Below are 17,545 nucleotides of genomic sequence, written 5' to 3'. Positions count from 1 at the left end.
TGTAAAAACCTGGCTTTGCTAAGCCAGAAGTTGGACTTTTTGGGAATGCCCCAAGGGGAGGTGGACGGTTTGGTCTGGTCTCAGCAATACACCGAAGCACCAAATTTGGGTGAGGTTGTCCTGCCGTGACTTACAAAACTGTTGTGGCAGCGAGGGAACGGGGATGTCACACACCCAGCCACGCTCCACACCACCACAGCCACCAGTAGCCACGGCCACCAACGGCACCAGCAGCCACACCAGCCTCGCTGGTGAGCACAGGTTTCTTCAAGAGTCCTCGACATCTCCCCCTGCTTCCCAACACCCATCCTCCCTTCCCCATGACCAGGAGGAGCTGGGCGAGGGGCCGGGTGCAGGCACGCAGCAAACCCGGAGCAGCCACCTTCAGTCTTCGGACACAACTCTCCAACATGATAGTCTTTAAGCATAGAGTGTATAAACATGCTGAGTATATAATTTTCCTTTAAAATCTTTTTTTTTTTCTCCTTTTCTTTATAGAAATAAATACTTACCTTTTTTTTTTTTTTTTAATGGGAATTTCACAAGTCTCTGCGCTGTTTTGAATGGTGACATCTCCACTGGGACCACGCTCATGGGATGGTAGCTGGGTGGTCCTCTGGGGGTTGTAGATTTGCTGGGTGGGTTTTTTTGCTGGTCGGGGCATCCCTTGCTCCTCTTGCCCCTGGATTACCTGTGTCCCAGCCTCCCCGGGATGGAGGTAAACCTGCAGCGGGCACAGTGGGGAGCTTGTCTCCGGTGCCGGGGAGCTCATCCAATGTTGCCCATGGGGTCATGGTGGGACGTGGTAGTTTCTTGCAGGTGTTTTTTTTTGAGCTCCCACATTTTGTGCATACAGGGAACAGCCTTCTCCTGGAAAGCTGCAGTCAGCAGGGGAATGGAGGTGCTTCAAATGGGGGATTATGACCAAAAAACCCAACCCTGCTTTGGAGGAGACAGCGTAGATGGGATGAGGGGTGGATGAAATGGTCTCCTGAGGTTCCTTCTGGGGTTGGAGACCCAGGACCTGCCTCCAGTCCACCACCAGCTTCAGCAATTTGGAACAGACTTTATTTTCTATCAGGGTCCACAAGGTCTGTCAGCATTCTGGGAGCTCCCGGCTGAGGTCTGCATCTCTCATAACGTGGATGAGGAAGATGATACCAGGATAGGTCTGCAGCCTTCTCCCTCCCTGGGGAATGCTCCATGGCAGCCCATCAGCCTGGGAGGGCTGGAGGAGGGGAGATGCCCTGGGAAGGGCTGTCTCCTTGCAGCCATGCTGGCCAACACACACTGAAACCTCCAACGATGGCCCAGAGGAGAGGAAAAACCCCAAAAATCTGCTCTTCCCAGTTGGCTCCTCTCAGCTCAGCATGTCAGGTCCAAGCACGCCCGGTTGGGGCTCGGGGTGGCAGGGGGCTGTGGTTAAGGACGGTGCGTCCCTGCTGCTGGCAGTGCTGTGATGGGTGTCCCCCATGGCATGGGCATCTCCTGGCACCTTCTCCCCAGGGTGGAGGATGGAGACACCTGACCCTGCTGGATGCCTTTCAAAAACCTTTTTTCTTTGGAAAAAGAAGGGTATTTTGGGGGGTGATGATGTCCTTGCAGGCAGAAGACAGCCGGAAGAAAAAAGCAGAAGTAAAAAACCCAGCCATGACCATAGATAAGGGATCTACCAGGGCAGCTGGGTTGGTGCTTTCACCAGCAGCTTTGTATTTCAGGACAATTTGGCCAGGGCTTCTCCTTCAGGCTGCTCGGGGAGGCGATCAGATGGCAAACGTGGGTATCCCATGCCTGTCCCTCTCTCTGCAAGGGACAATTTGCTCCGGAGGAAGCCTGAGCGGGTGGTGGATGTTGGTGGGGACAGAAGCATGACCCGTGTTTCCTGGTGAACAAGGATTTTGGAGACGGTTTATTGCCTTTGCAGGAAGGTTTGGGTGGAGAAGAGGTGAGGTTGGAAACTTCTGGAAGAGTGACCATCTCTCCTGCTGTCCTCTGGCTCCTACAGCCCCCAAGATGCAGCTCTGCCATCTGTCACGGCTGCTGGTTTCTGGGCAGTATTCACCCAGGTTTGGGTGCCCTTCTGTTAAACAAATGAAATGAAAACGAGCAAAAACCCTGGGCACCATTTCCTCTGGAGGAACGACCCCTTCCCACCCCACTTCCACCAGCCCACGGAGAAGATGGGGATGGTCCAGCTGTGACACAGCGGCACCGAGCCCAGCGCTCTGCTGAACCATCCTCATCTCCCACACCATCAAATGGCAAAAAAAAAAGCCCCAGAAAGAAAGTTCGAAGAAAAAGATATTCCCCAAACAAGGATCCTTGGCAACGAGCAGCCGCGGAGGGTTCAAAGACATCTTCCCTCCCGGGAAAGAGCGTAGCCCTGCCTCTTTGCGCAGCTGAAAAATTTCTTTAAGTAGCACCTTCTCGCCCATGAGGTGGCCCTGGGGACGAGTGCCAGCTGCCAGTCACTAAGGCCTGCAAGAATTTGGGGTTTTTTGTGCATGGGCCGGTGTCTCCGTGCTCCAGGTCCGGCAACGGATGAGCGGCAGATGGTGGGTTTGGTTTCGTGGGGCCTTTGGCTCCGCTGGGCAGAGGAGGGAATGTGCTTTGTGGTTCCCTGAAGGTCTAACAGCCTCCTTCCACTTTGATGTGTAAAATCTTGGAGAAGCCGGGTCTCTTCCTCAGGGCCTGAAAGAGGAGCAGAGAGCATGGTGGGTGCAGGACCTGGCAGTCTCGCTGCCCCGCAGGTTGAGCAAGAGAGAAGAGAGGACATCTCAAATCTCCACCATGGAAGGGGTCCACCCTGGTCCCATCCCCACTACTGCATCCCATGGGGATTTGGCTTCCTTGCATGACTGGCTCAATACCTCTTAATCCCATGGCCTTGAAGCTAGCTCTGGATTTGTTTTCTGCTTGGTTAAAAACACTGTTTCCAGAGGACAGTACTAGTTTGAGGCAGATGACATCAACATGGAGGGGCAGATGGGATTTGCAAAGCATGGCGGTGAGCGGCCACACAAGGAAAGCCCTTCTGAAATGACTCTTTTCTGAAGGTGACCCCCCAGCCCAGACTGGAGGTGGACGTGTGTCTGTCTCGCTGTCCACTGATGTTCCCTTGCCAGGGCTTGGTGGTGGAGCCGGAACCGCATGAGTTATCTGACCCCATCTGACTGCACGGGTGGGCCTCTGTCCCCAAGTCCTGTTTTGCATCTCATGGGAGTTTCACCTTACGCCCGCACGGATGCCCAACCTGCTGCAGGATGAAGTCAACAGAGGATGAAGTGAAATGGAGGCACTTATTTTTTCCCTTGGACACAGATGGAGATGTCTGCCTTGGAGACCCTGAACAGATCCAGGACAGCCCAAGCCCTGCTGAGCATCACAAGCCAAGCAAGGTCTGCCGCTCAGCCTAACTGAAATTAACCCTATTTCTGCTTTCATGGGTGGATTTTAAATCACTTCGCAGTGTTTGACAAGTAGGTGGCCCTGTGGAGGAGGCAACAGCCCTTTTCTGTCCCCGGGGAAGAGACCCACAGAGAAAAGAAGCAGTCCTGGTTAAAGCAATGGGAAGGAATCGCAGCATGTTAGATCTTGTTTCAGCCTTTGGGGCGTGTGTATCTGAAGGACAGCGAGCCTTTGGGATGTCCCTGGTGAGGTAAAATGTTCTCTATTGAGAAACTTCAGCGGTGGGCAAGAATTTGTCCTCAGACCCCATGGGGACACAAGACTGGTGGCACATGGGTGACATGGGAATGGCATGCTTTACCTGGAGTTTGTTCACCATTTCTTCAAACATCTTCTTGGCTTCAGGGCTGTGGGGCTCCTTGAAGTAGTCCACAATGCCCACCTGCACGACGATGGACTTCAGGTTCCGGCACACACCTGGGGGCAGAGATACTGCCTGGCCTCACCATACCTGGTGAGAAGATAGCCTCCCCATAGCCAGGATGGACTCTAAAACCCACCCAGTGCTCCTCAAAGCCTTATGCATTTGAGGAAACCTCACCCTGAAGATGGACGAGATCCATTCTTGGTGACCAAGACCTCTGTAGGGAAAACGGTGGTCTACGAGATGGTTCCCAGTTGTCCCATCCCAATTCAGCAGTCCTACCTCTTATTTGGGAAACCTTTACTCTTCTACCCACATAGGTGGGTTCCCAGCAAGTCCAACCACAGTTATATGTGCCATGACTACCAGGAATGGCACCTCAAACAGACCTTCCTGCTGGCTGCACCCCCCCAGAGCTCCTGTCCTGGCAAATGGCTTCAGTAAATGGTGTGACTCCAAACTCAGATACACCAGGGTGAACCTCAAGTGTGTCACAGACACTGAGGCCTTGATTACACTGAGTGGAGCATGGAGGGAGTGTCTCCATCCTTCCTATGGCTCAAGGCAAGATCAGCTCTTCTTAAGTCATCCTTGAAAGGGAGTTGTTGGATCCCCTCTTAGAAACCTTCCACCACAGAGCTCCCAGGACCTTCTGGTGATGGCAGTGGGTTCCTGTGGGAGGGGCTGGAAGGCAGGGTCTGGGTCATGGATCTGGATGTCTGGTGGCCTTTTGGTCAATGAACGATGCTATGCACTGCCCTCCAGCATTGCTACTCACTGTTGAAGTGCAGTAGGGCTTTGGGAGTGACTGGCGTGGAGGTCAACACTAACATCTCCAGCCCCTTCAGCCCCTCTCGACACACCTCTGCTGCAACCTCCTGGTTGATCTCTGCCACGTGGTCTAGCTCCAGGACCTGAAGCCGCATGCAGTTTCGGGCTGGAAGGACAGAGCACCCGCTGTCAGCGCCCCACGGGGAAAGGGTGAGGACAACCAATGGGAATGGGGAGGTAGGAGGGATGGGTGGCAGAAAGGAGGGGCAGTGTGCACCCATGGTCCTTGGGGTGGCCTTTGCCATTGAGATCCCCATGGGGCATCTCCTAGGAGTATACCCTGCCTCCAGCAAGGTCCCCTTCTTGTCCCATCGGAGGAGAGCTGCCTACCTAAGGACGCCAGTCCCTGGACGCCACAGCCTGCCCCTCCAATGCCCAGTGCCCGCAGGTGCGGCCAGCACCGTCCGATCATCTGAAGGCAGCGGTTGCTGAAACGCGTCGGCTGCTGGCTGGGAAGATGAAGAAGAAAGAGATGGGGAGGGCTGGCAGAAAAGCTCATCCCCCCCCCACCAGAAGTGCTCTCATGAGTGGTGTTGGGGATGGGACCTCTCTCACCCCACCAACCCAGGGGTCCACCACACTGGAAGGAGGTGTCTCCAGAGCAGATGTTTCCATCTGAGCAACTACCATGGGCTGTGCTGCAACCAGGAAGGGCAGGTCTGTGCTCTCAGTGAAGTCCTTCTGCCCCAAACCCTCCACCTCTGGAGATCTGAAAGAGGCCCTGAGCTCTGTTGCTTGCAGTGATCAAAACAGTAGAGGGAACCTAACCTGTAGCTCAGGCAGAGAAGCCTACATGCCATGTGGTGTTTCCCCCGGGGAAGAAACAAGCCATCAGGGACTTGACATCCAACTTCTGCTAAGAGACAACCCCCTCTGTACACCTCCATCCAGACTGATGGGAGACATGACATTGCAACAAACCTCCCAGGGCAAGAAGAAATGACCAGGAGGCAGCCCCATGGCATGGAACCGAGGAGCCGAGTGACCTGCTCTGTGAGCCATGAACTCCTGAGCATCCAGATGCTGCGGGGTGGGGAACTGCCAGCATCTTCACACCCCCTAAATGCTTTTCCAAAGCGAGAGCAACTGCGGTCGTCTCCCTAAGCAGTGACTCAACACGCTTTTAAAACCATCCAGGCCCTTCAGGGCTGCTGTTATATGAGCAGTGAGGAGCTCAGACAAGCATTTGATGTTTGGTGTCACCTACCAGACCCACCACCGCTTCCCTTTCATCTCTGAAGTTAGCAGCCTCCCAGTAAACATTCCTGGCTCGGCAGGGAGATGCCTACACCCAACAGCTCCCAGCCTTCAGAGGGAGGGGTGGGGCTGAGGTCCCAGTACCCCAAACCAGCCTCCAGAATTGCTGCTCAACCCACAAGGACATCCCCAAAAGCAAATCTGGATCAGGGACCCAATTTCTTTCAAGCCCAGTGGTGCCCCTCACCCTCAGCCTGGTCCCCTCCTAGCATGACTCTTACCACGGATGCAGAGGTGCGACCTGGAGGGAGATGATGTCCCTGCAACCTGCTCCAAGGGCCCAGATGACTTCATGACCCACGGGGTCCGTAGAGCTCCTGGAAAAACACAGAGAACACGTGGTGGACCCCACTGGCAGCGATGCTGCCCTGGGGGCTGTGTCTGCAGCCTCCGTGCTACTACATCTCTCTGCACCTGGAGGTACAAATCTGGTCATTATTTATAAGCCACGATCTGCCCATGAACCAGACAGTCCTGACACCAACCCATGCAGGAAGGCTGAAGGTTTTTCTGTCTGGAATTGTGCCTACGGATGTGTGATGTCAAGAAAAATGGAAGAAGGTGAGGTTGAAGGTGAGATTGAAGATGAGTTTGGAGGTAAGGCTGAAGGTGAGGTTGGTGGTTGAAGGTGAGGTTGGTGATTGAAGGTGAGGTTGGTGGTTGAAGGTGAGGTTGAAGGTGAAGGCAGAAGTCTTCCAGATGCAAAGGTGGCAAGTGATTGAACTGAGACTGCCAGGCAGTGTACCCTTGCAGAGCAAATACAACGTCCCTGCAGATCCCATTGGGCTGGTTTCACTTGCCACCTGCCCAGCCTGGATGGGGAAGGTGCCAGGAGGTGGTAAAGATGTTTCAGCTGATGGGACGTAACTTTCAGTGAAGGAAAGTGGCTGCTCCATGGCCTCTGTACCAGCTCTGGGGTTGTGCTACCATGTCTGTAGGTGGCTGTTGGCCAAACATCACTGCAGAGGTTTGCTGTGGGCTCTTCCTTGGTCTTTTTAGAGGTATCAAAACAGGCCTCATGGGATGCTGCTGGATTCGTGCATAGTGGAGGTGTAGGTTTATTGTGAGCCATGGCACTGATTGGGCACAGCCACGCTGCCTGACACCCAACTTTTGTGCCACTGGCTCAGAGGAGCTTTCACTGATGCCGTCAGCTCCCTGCACCGAGTCAATGCAGGAGAGATGTCAGAGAGTGTTGTCCTGATGCTACCAACCCAAATAGAGGCCCCTGACCGATTCTCCGCACTGGGCTCCCTCCTGAAGACCAAGGCCACACTTCCTAACTCTAAATGACCTACTTCAAAACTTCAGGCAAGCCTAAAAATAAATGATGGGTGTTATCTTGAGCATTTCACACGTCTCCACTGAAGATGCCTGCCAAGAGCCCCTTGCGAGCACGGCGGGTTAATTAGAGCATGACTCAGAGTCACAGGTTAGGAATGTGCCAGGAGCGCTTGGGCTTGCTCTAACGCCCTTGGAAGGGCTGATGAAGGAGTCTTTGGGTTAAACCCGGCAGCACTGGGCTGCCTCATGGTGTGGGATCTCCAGATCAGAGCCGCGTCCAAGCTGGCTTGGTTCAATGTGGAGGAGCTAGCTGATTGTGCTTTCCAACACGAAGGACTCTCCATCCTGGGCTGGACAAGGACACCCATCGGCTGCAGGTGAAGCTGAAGGAAGGCTGAAGCAGTGATCTGCAGGGTGCAGCCAAGCAAGGATCATCCTCCTTGAGAGTGCAGGAAAGCTAAATCATGTCTCCATGGGATGCAGAGCCTCTTCAAAAGGTGACTAAGACCAAGGGGCTGTCAGTGTTCTCCTCCAGGACCTGTGACCTCCTCCAGGACATACACTATCATGGGCGTTGTGTCCTTGCTCTTGGGCAGGGTCTCCAAGTTGAGTCTTAGTAAGCCCATGGCAGAGCTGTTCCTCCCTCCCAGGACAGAGGGACCCTGAGGTCTCTTCTTCTCATTAGAAGCCTTTGTCAGGGGGTGACAGTCAGGTGGGACCTCACTGGGTCTTAGTGTTGATGCACCTCTTCTTAACCCTTCTCTAATATAAAGCAGCATGTCATACCAAGACCCTGGTCACGCCTGCAGCTGGGGTGAGATCGGTAACAGGATGGTGGGAATAGAGCTGGAAGGGAAACATCTGCATGGGAACACGCCGGAAGAGGATGACAGTCGCAAGGACAGCTTGCACTGGGGACACTGGAGACTGGGGCTGCTACTGAGCTGTGGACACAGAAGTGTGGGTCCTTCACACCTGGCCAGATGGGCCGTGTTCTGACAGGGAATGAGGACGGGCATCAGAGGAGTCCCAGCACATCCCATGGATGTTCCCAGCCTTCTCCCAGCCAGGCAACCAGCTGGTCCCCGTGGGCAAGGGGGAATGCCGGTGGCCATCCTTACCGGTACGTGACAGCCTGCAGGGCCCGGCAGTAGCAGCTGGCCAGCCAGAGCGAGCGGTCCGTCAGCACGTTGGGGCAGTGTGAGATGCGGAGGATGAGGAGGTTGCTGCCCGTCGCCTTCAGCAGGGACTCCAGCCCGGCTTCCAAGCAGCCCCTGCCAGGGATGGAGGCAGAGTCAGGCATGGACATCTGCATTCACACTCCCCATGGCCACCCTGGGGCCACCCCAGGAGGATGACATGTCCCATGGAGATCCATGGTTCCAGGATGCCCAAAACCGGAACAGGAACCAGTGTGCAATGAACATCCGCCAGTGGAAACAGGACATTGAGGCTCATGGAGCATCTTCTTCCCTGAGGACCAGCGGTGCTGGCTGAGGGAGGAGGGTGCCCAGGACGTGAGGACTCACCGTGTGCTCTTCATGTAGTCCTCCTTGCTCTCCTTCTTCCCCCGCTGGCGTGGCTTGAGGTTTTGGAGGGTGAGGGAGTGCATCTGGGTGCACCACTGAGACAGCATGGCCAGGAACTGGGGGGACAGGGGTGGCCATCACCGAGGGGGGAATGCCCTCGGCGTGCCGTATGCCACCCCTCCTTGGTCGTCTTGGACAGATGTGTGCACACGCATGCACACACGCACAGAGGCATTTCTGCATGCACACCCATGCCATAAATATGTGAAAATGCACATACAGGGTCACGCAAGAATGCGTGCAACAACATCATGCGTGTGACCACAAAAGCACATGAAAACTTGTGCACATGTGAGCTCATGCCCACAAGCATGCACGTGTGAACGTGCAATGCATCCAGCCGCTGGTGCGAGCACACAGCTGTGTGCACCCACGTTCCCACGACCACAGCGGTGTGAGAGTCAGCGCAAGTGAGCTGCTTGCACAGCCTCACCGTTCTGGAAGAAAGATCTTGCCCTGGGCAGTACCATCCCCATCCCTGGTACCTTGGAGGACACCCTGGCGTTCTCCAGCAGCACCCGTGTCCACACGGCCGGGTGCCGGGCCACAAATTTCCAGTCCTTGCACACCTCGGCCGCCCGCAGCAGGGTCTTGGTGTCCAGGTAGGTGAAGATGCAGAAAAGAGCCGCTCGCATCTTGAGGATCTCGGGGCTGATCACCTCGCTGGAGTGGCCCGGACTGCCCCTCTCCAGCCGTCCCACCTTGCCCCCGGGCCCCTCGGTCCTGGCTGTGGGACACCCACTGTCAGCTGCCACTGGTGGCCGGGGAGGACGGCCAGAAAGGGATGCCGTCCCCGTCCCCCATCCTCCCACCCCACCAGAAGAGCCCGGCGCGGTCTCACCCGTCAGCCGGCAGCTGCCGGTGGGTCGGGATGCAGCGGATCCGGGTCCGTCCGGCTCCCAGCCCTCGGCCTCTGACTCGGTGGTGCGGGAGCCCACGTCGGAGACGTCGCCCTCCTCGCCCTCGGTGCTGTTGCGGTAGGGCCGGCGGTGCCAGTTTTGGATGGCTTGCCGGCGCAGCCCCGAGCCCCGGGCGCCGTCCCGTGCCGGGTAGGGATGCCCGTCGGCGGTGTCGTCGGTGGGGCACGGCTCTGCGCTGTCGCTGTCGTAGCAGCCCGAGCTCTGCGACACGGCTTTCGCCCGGCTTGAGGCACTGGGGGACAGGGATGCTTGGCCTCAGCATTCATCGGGGTGTGCGTCCCCTTTCCCATAACCCCTTTGCCCCCCCCCCCCCCAAAAATAAGCATCCCATTAAAATCCCAAACTGGCAGTGTGGACAGGGGACTCACCCGGTGCTGGAGGAGGAGCGCTGGTTGGATACGCCGTAGGGACCGTGCGCAGCTGCCCCTGGCCCCGGGTGCCGGTCTCTCTGCAGGGACATAGGACAAGAGGAGCCAACGTGGTGAAACCCAAAATGTGAGTGGTGCAACCGAGGGAGATGACCCTGATAATTCACCCAGCTGCACTTTGGGGTAAGGTCATCCCCAAATGGGATGCAGAAGAGCATCTCCAGCATCACCCAGCACCTTGCTCATGCTTGCCATGGAAATACAGACCCACCAAGAAGCAACTTCTCTTTGGGATCCACCACCCCAGGATTATCCATTTCCTCACAGGAACGAGATGGGGGTCCCTACACTTCCCACTCCCCTGCTCAACCCTCTGCAGCCATCAGAGAAGCCACAAGGATGCATGCCCGAAGCCGCTGGGGTGCCCGTGCCTGTGCCCGCGGAGGTACCAGTCGGCCGGCGGCTTTGGCCCCCGGCGTGCCGCAGCGTCCCAGGCTGCCATTTGGGGTGGTGCCGCAGCTGCTGCTGATGATCTGGAGTTGCTTCTCGGCCCGGTCTGCCCGGTCCAGCAGCTCCTCGATGAAGTGCTGGAGGCGAACCTTGGCATTGGCCTCGCGGGCGGCCGTCTCCTTCAGGAACTGGTCGATCTGCAGCACCTCCCTGCATGAAGGGACCAGCGGGTGACACCCCGATCCTTTCCCACCCGTCTCTGTCAAGCACCTCCATCCCTCTCTGCGAGCTGGGGTCGGGGGGGGTCAAAGATGCTCGCGCGCATCCGGACCGTTCCATCATCAGCCCGATTTGGGTCTGTGCCCACCCAGACGGCTCCTGGGCACGGTTTGGGGCAGAGCAGGGACCAAGCGATGCTCCCGGCATGCAGGGTGGGATGTACACCCCGTCGTTGGGATGTACATCGCTCCCAGGACTGGAGTCGAGCCCCTGAGCGCGATGGAGCGGAGGGAGGAGGATGGTGATGGTGCGGTGGGATGATGGAGGAGGATGGCAGTGGTACCCTGCCTCATTCGGGGCAGACTTAAAGGAAAGACCTTAACACCAGCCTGAAGTCCTTAAACCCCGCTCAGCCCCATACCCCGTTAAGCCCGGTAGTTGCAGGGCTCTGGCTCCCTCGTTAACACAATAATTAGCAGGCTCTCGGGAGCATCAAGTCTGCGGATGGGCAGGGTTTGCCCTGCTGAGATGCTGAGATGTCATCCCCAAAATGCAGCCAGCTTTGGGGTAGAGAGTGCTGGCGGCTCTGCGACCCAAGGCAGCCCTGTCCCACCCCGCACACGTGTGCGCGCAGGCACACACACACGCACCGACCTCATCCGCTTCCCAAAAACTTGGGCACGTACACGCAGCCATCACACCCCCACGAGTGCACACCTCCTGAAAACACACGCAGCCAGACCCAGCCGGCCACCGCACCCCTGCAAATGCACGTGCCCCGTGAACTCACACGTGTACACCCAGGCACGCGCACACGCGCAGTTGTTGTGCATACGCCCAAGTGCACCCTATGCATGCGCAGAGCCACCCTTGCATGCACAAGCACCATGAAAACACAAATACAGATGTACACCCTGACCCACATGCAGGCAGCAGCCTGAGCAGGCGTAGGCACACAGCCCCAGGCACGCGTACAGTCGATCACACGCACACCCAGCACTGATCACACCCGCACAGTTGACGGTGCACACGCACACATGCACAACCGCTCTCACACTTTGCTCAGCGCCACGAACCCCTGCAGATGCGCAAACACAGCTCTGCACGCCTGTCTTGTGCACACTCGACCATGCGCACCCAACTGCACACCCCCAACAGTGCACACCTGACCGCGCACACCCATCCACACCAATCTGCACAGGAGTGCGAAGGAAAAGGAGGGGGCAGCCCTTAGTGACATAATTCCTGTTGCTGGTTATTAATTGCCATTTAATTACCAATTAATTGCACCCAATGGCAATTGCAGGGTGAGCCTGGGAGCTCCCCGGTAACAATTTGGGAAGGCTCCTGGCGAGGACACCCGGGAGATTTGGAAGGCAAATGGGGTTCTGGCACGGTGGGTGTAAGGTGATGCTGATGGTTATCACCGGCACCTCTCTCATTCCCATCAACCGGGTGGAAAAACACCCCCGGCAAAGCAAAGGGAGCCCAGGAGCAAGAAGCCTCCCACGGGGACAACGACCTGGTGGTGTTTCAGAACTGGCAGGGCTGGGAAATGTCCTGGGCAATGTTTTATTCTTGGGGAAGGGTGAAACCAGCTTTGCCGATGAAAATGATTTCTGATGATTTCCCCACGTCTAGGAAAAAGAGGTCTCTCTTCATCAGCTCCTCACGTGCTTCCTCTGCAACCTGGCAAGTGATTTTGTTGCTCTGGCTGGAGGAGTTTGGAGACCCATGGGGACAGTCAAGGGGCAGGAGGGTTCCTCTAAGGAAAGGGAGGTCCGGGAGGTAGTTTTGGGGTATAAACCCAGGTTCTTGGGTGGCAACAGCATCCAGGCTCCACCCAGGACCGGACAAATTGAGTTTAACCCACCGGTTACCCTCCATCTGCTCTCTCTCACATCTCTCCAGGCTCTGCTCCAGCCTTCTCCATCCCTTGGCCCTCTTCCTGCCACCACACACCCCCAAGATGCTCCCTGGACAACACGCACAAACCCACTGATGGCAGCCCCCAACCTCCCCATTGCCTGTCCCATACACGTGCATCCAACCCAAGAGGTGTTGCCCTTATCTAGCCCCAGCATCATCCCACTCCTCACCCCAGAACCATCCCTACCACCAGCAAATCCTGTGAAATTTGTTTCTGAGCCACAGTCATTATTTTGGAGTCAAAGTCATTAATGAATGTGCTGAGGATGGTGGGGATCAAGACAGGTCCTTGAGGAATCCCACCAGTGCTCCCAGCCCAGCACAACCGTGACTGTTCCCCATTATCCTGCTGCTCGTTGAGTTTCTGGACCCCATAGTGGTCTCCAGTTTTGCTAAGAAACTCCTGAAGAACAAGGTCTACTTTGCTTAAGCGACATCAATTGGCAAAATGACCCAGTACTTGACGGGAAGGAAACTCAGGATCAGCGCTGGGGTGGGAAGAGGGTGTTGAGTGGGGAACATGGGATGAAAATGAGAATGACAGGGCCACGGTCCCAACAGCAGATGGAGGTCATACTGCTTGGGTTATACCACCTTCCTGGGAGAAAAACCCTGGATTCGGCATGGTCAAGCTGGCTCCTCTCATGTGTATCCCCATGGGACAGGTCAATGGGATGTTCAGGTTGTACAGGGCTGGACAACTCAGCTGTGGAGCCAGAGGGGATGATCCAGCCCTGATTTCAGGGTACAGCCTTTGGCACTAGAGGCGAGCTGCAGCAACATGGTCACTACCATGTTCCTTGGCAGGACAGCAGGATGGCCAGGTGCATCCACAGCCTGGCCATGTCCTGGGGGCACCAGTGGCTCTGGGACAAGGTCTGACATGACGTGACCCAGCTTGGTCATGGACATGTTGAGGCTCAGGTCTATGTGGATGCTGCCCATGTGGGAGGAGAGGCAAAACCCAATGAGCAGTGATGCTAATGAGCATTGCCAAGGGGATTGTGCCCTAGCACGTGGTCTGAGGGTGTGGTGATGGTGTTGAGGTCTTGGGGCTTGCCGTCAGGGACTGATTTCCCCCCACCCTGCAGCCAGGAGAGGGGGAAAAGGACTCACTGTTGCTTGCGGGTGAGCTCCTGCTCCTTCTGCACTAGGTCTTGCTTGAGGGAGGCCAGCATCTCCACGCTGACGTCCACCTGGCGGGACAGTTCAGATGCCCGGTCCTCCAGCTCCTGCTTCTCCCGGCTGAGCCGTAGGCTCTCCTGCTTTGCCTTTTCCAGCTCCGAGCTCTTGCGGTCCAGCTCCACCTGGAGCCGGCCCACCTGTGAGGCGATCTTCTGCTCCACCTCCTCCGTCAGCTTCTCCAGACGCTTGTCCACCTCCAGCTTCTCAAAGGCGCGAATCTTCAGGCGGGCCAAGCCTTCCTCGTAGGCAGCGTCCATAGTGGCCGGCGGCGCAGGGGCCGGCGCCACGGCTTTGCCCCGGGTGAAGATCTCCGTCAGAGGGATCTCGATCTCATGGACATAGCGGGGCGAGGGGGAGGAGGACGGGGCCGGCTCCAGCTCCTCAGCGGGGACAAGGTCGCAGGAGAAGCGCTGGTCCTTGCCTTGGAAGGAGGTGCTCTCAAAGTAGTCCCGCCGGGCGGCCGGCGTCAGCAGGGCCCCGTCGGTGGCCAAGGGGAAGACGGCAGCATCGCAGATGCTGTTGGTCTTGGAGAGGACGTAGAGGGTCTCATAGGTGTGGTTGTACTCCAGGTGCGCCCGCAGCGAGGAGAGGCTGCGGAAGCGCTTGTGCTCCCCGCACCTCGGACACCGGTAGGGCAGGTCCAGCGAGGCCATCCCTCAGCTACACGCCCCAGTGCAGGGGAACCACACAGCCCTGCTCATGGCACGGGATGGATGGACCGGTGGCATGTGGGATGGGTTGGGGAGCCCCAGGTGATGGGGCCGTGGCTCTGCTGGGGCATGGCGGGGTGAGAGCCCTGGGATGGAAGTGGAGCAGTTCTGGGGGGGATGTCAGCATCGGCCAGTGCCAAGCGCTGGAAGAGATAACGGGGTTAGTGATACACGGAGGGCAGGTCCCTGAATGTTCCTCCTTGGTCTTTCTTCTTGGTCCCTTCTACGCCTCCATCCTGCCCTCCCATGTTCCTCCCAATCATGCACAACCCTTGGGAGGGTGCACAACCCTCAGGAAGGTGCACAAACCTTGGGAAGACCCAGAACCCTTGGGAAGCTCCACAACTCTTGGGAAGATTCAAAACCTTTGGCAAGGTGCACAAACCTTAGCAAGATGCACAAATCTTGGCAGCATCCACAAGCCTTGGGAATTTCCACAACCCTTGGAAAGGTGTGCAACCCTCGGGAAGGTGCATAACCATCAGGAAGGTCGCTCACCCCTTGGGAAGGCTCACAGCCCTTGGGAAAGTGCACAACCAACCATTCAGAAGGTTCACAACCATTTGGAAGAAGTACAACTATCGGGAAAGTGGACATCCCACGGGAAATCTCTGTCCATCCACCCTGAGCTTGCCACAGAGGGGTGACCCATGTGCTTTCTTGCCTAACCACCACGCAATGAGCCCCTGCAGTGCCAGGGGTCTCCAGGCCCCTGGAGCATCCCTGTGTCTGATGGTGGGGCTGGGGTGCTGGGACCCACCTCCTCCAGCCAAAGGGTGACCCAGTCCTGCTCGATCAGCCCGTGCAGCCTCACAGCAGGATTAGTTACTTCTCCAGTCCCCCACCCCAGCCATTGGGTCTCATTGCTGATCCTGTCCAGGGCTGTGGGACTCCCATGTCCTGGTGATACAGAAGACACGGTGGCTTCCCATGCCTGGGCAAGTGAGGGATTTTGCAGGGACCTGGTTTATCTCCCACTCACAAAACCCTCCAAGACATCAGAAGGGGTGGGTGGGGAACCCCACCCTTGTGAAATCAGATAAGCCAGCAAAAATCCAGCTTGGGAGGTCACCGTGGTCTCCTCCAGCCTGGGAGGCACTAGCACACATCAAGGTGCATTTTTGCGGTGCTTTCACCCCAAAGCACCGAGGGCACCCATAGGTGGGAGCATCCCTTGCTCATCCCTCTGCAATATCCTACAGAGGGCTCTTCCCACCACCCTAAAACCCTTCCGAGCCCCCCTGCACCCCGCAGCCACCAGCCTTGGTGAGCACTGAACCCTCCATCCATGCTTGTCCCCAGGGCGGCATCCCTCACGGCTCAGCACCCCCCCTTTCAGGGCACAACCGGGCCACGAGGTTTGGGAAACCATTTTTTAGGGAAAAATCAATAAAGGGAAGAAATCCATGCAAAAAAAATAAAAATAAGATGTGCTGAGAGGATTCCTGGAGCTGTCTGGTTGTGTTTTGGGGTTGTTACAAAATGCACCCTCGCACTGGCGCCAGCCCAGCCGAAACCCAGCGAACACAAAGCACCACCAGCAACTTTGGTTGCTGCCGACGGAATGAGAAAGCGCTTTTCCACCGTAGGGATGGGGCCACAGCATCGTGCCACCGATATCTCAGGCCTGGATCCCTGCCCGCGTCTCCCGGGGTACCCGCTCAGCCTCGCTCTGTATTCCCATCCATAAGCCAAGGCAGGATCTGGCCCAGGCGGGTCTGAATGCACGCATCGCCTGGTCCTTATCCTGGGCAGGTCCTACCCTGCCCACAAAACCTCTCCTCCCTCCCACTCCCCTAACAACGACCAGGATTTAAGGAAATTATTAGCGGAGTCATTACTATCGCGGCCACGCTAATAAAGCCCACAGGCATCTGGAGCTGGGAAATTGCAGCAGCGGGCGAAAACCATCCCTGGGCTGCTTCGGCGCCGCTACCTGCGATTCATCATGGATCCTTTCTTCACATTGTTTAACATTTTTCCTTTCCCCCCCCCCCCATCTCCCAAAAAAAGATAAAATGAGAAAGGCAGCTCCGCTGCCTGGCTGAAGGGGAGGATGGAGAGAGAAGAGGGGTGGCGGTGGCTGCCGGGGTGGCGGATGCTGCCGGTGAGCCGGTCCCCATCCTTCCCCGGCTGGGGCTGCAATGGCAGCGGGGTGGGAAGGAGCAGGGTGGTGGCACCGCGGTGGGCGAGGGTGGCTGGGGATGAGGTGCAGGGAGGTTGTGAGAGGTGGCCAGGAAATACCGGGGTGCATCTAGCCCCCCCCCCCCCCGGAGCAAGGAGCAGGGGGTCCCTCCTCACCTCCTGGCAGTGGCTTTGTCCCCGCTGCCTGTGTGTCCCGTGTCCCCCACCCCCCCCGCTCCCCGGGGGCCCTGGGCGAGGAGCAGCCTGGGGACAAGCCACCGCCTCCCAGCGCCTCGTCCCGCTTCGCCCCGTACCTGCTTCTCGCCGCCGACCTCCCGCTCCCGGCTCCTCCGCCGAGGGCAGCATCTCTCCCGCTCCCCCGCCGGCCGCCACCGTCCCCGCCGAGCGGAGAGAGAGAGAGAGAGCCGGGGGTGGGGGGGTGGGGGGGTGTAGGGGGGTTCCGGGGTGGGGTGGGGGGGGGATGGAGCACGCACACCCGCTCCGGTGCACAAAGGAGGCGGCTGCGGAGCGGCTCAGGGCTCTGCCGGGGAGGAGGGATGCCGGGCAGGAGGGATGCAGCCCGGGGAGGAGGCAGGAGCTGCGGGAAGCATCCGGCTCCCTGCGGCCAGCACCTCCATGCCAGCCAGGCCCTGGGGAAGGAGGGAGGGTGGTGGCTGCGGGAGGAGGAGGAGGAGGAGGAGGAGGAGGAGGAGGAGGAGGAGGAGGAGGAGGAGGAAGGGAGCAGAGGCTGAAGGCCGCGGTGGGGTAGCGGGAGGGTGAGGGCTGCTGGGCACCCTGCGGACGGCGGGTCCCCGGGGCGCTGCGGGGCTCAGGGGGGGGGCTGTGC

At 57.7% G+C, this 17,545-nt stretch overlaps 1 protein-coding gene across 1 annotated transcript; it reads right to left on the bottom strand.

Annotated features, from left to right (window-relative positions):
• Positions 1–471: 471 nt before the first annotated feature.
• Positions 472–17,545, bottom strand: FBXO41 (F-box protein 41). Its single transcript, XM_075752837.1, has 13 exons — positions 17,013–17,545; positions 13,796–14,717; positions 10,513–10,741; positions 10,082–10,161; positions 9,635–9,945; positions 9,279–9,520; positions 8,734–8,849; positions 8,326–8,478; positions 6,142–6,237; positions 4,994–5,112; positions 4,611–4,769; positions 3,770–3,885; positions 472–2,691 (listed from the first exon to the last, which is right to left on the bottom strand). The coding sequence occupies exons 2-13, from the start codon at positions 14,515–14,517 to the stop codon at positions 2,629–2,631; spliced, it is 2,406 nt and encodes an 801-aa protein (XP_075608952.1). The 5' UTR covers positions 14,518–14,717; positions 17,013–17,545; the 3' UTR covers positions 472–2,628.

The sequence above is a fragment of the Balearica regulorum genome, chromosome 4 (genome assembly GCF_011004875.1).
Source record: "Balearica regulorum gibbericeps isolate bBalReg1 chromosome 4, bBalReg1.pri, whole genome shotgun sequence".
NCBI classification, from domain to species: Eukaryota; Metazoa; Chordata; class Aves; order Gruiformes; family Gruidae; genus Balearica; species Balearica regulorum.
The sequence above is the reverse complement of the archived record's forward strand: the minus strand, read 5'-3'. Positions and strand labels throughout refer to the sequence as shown.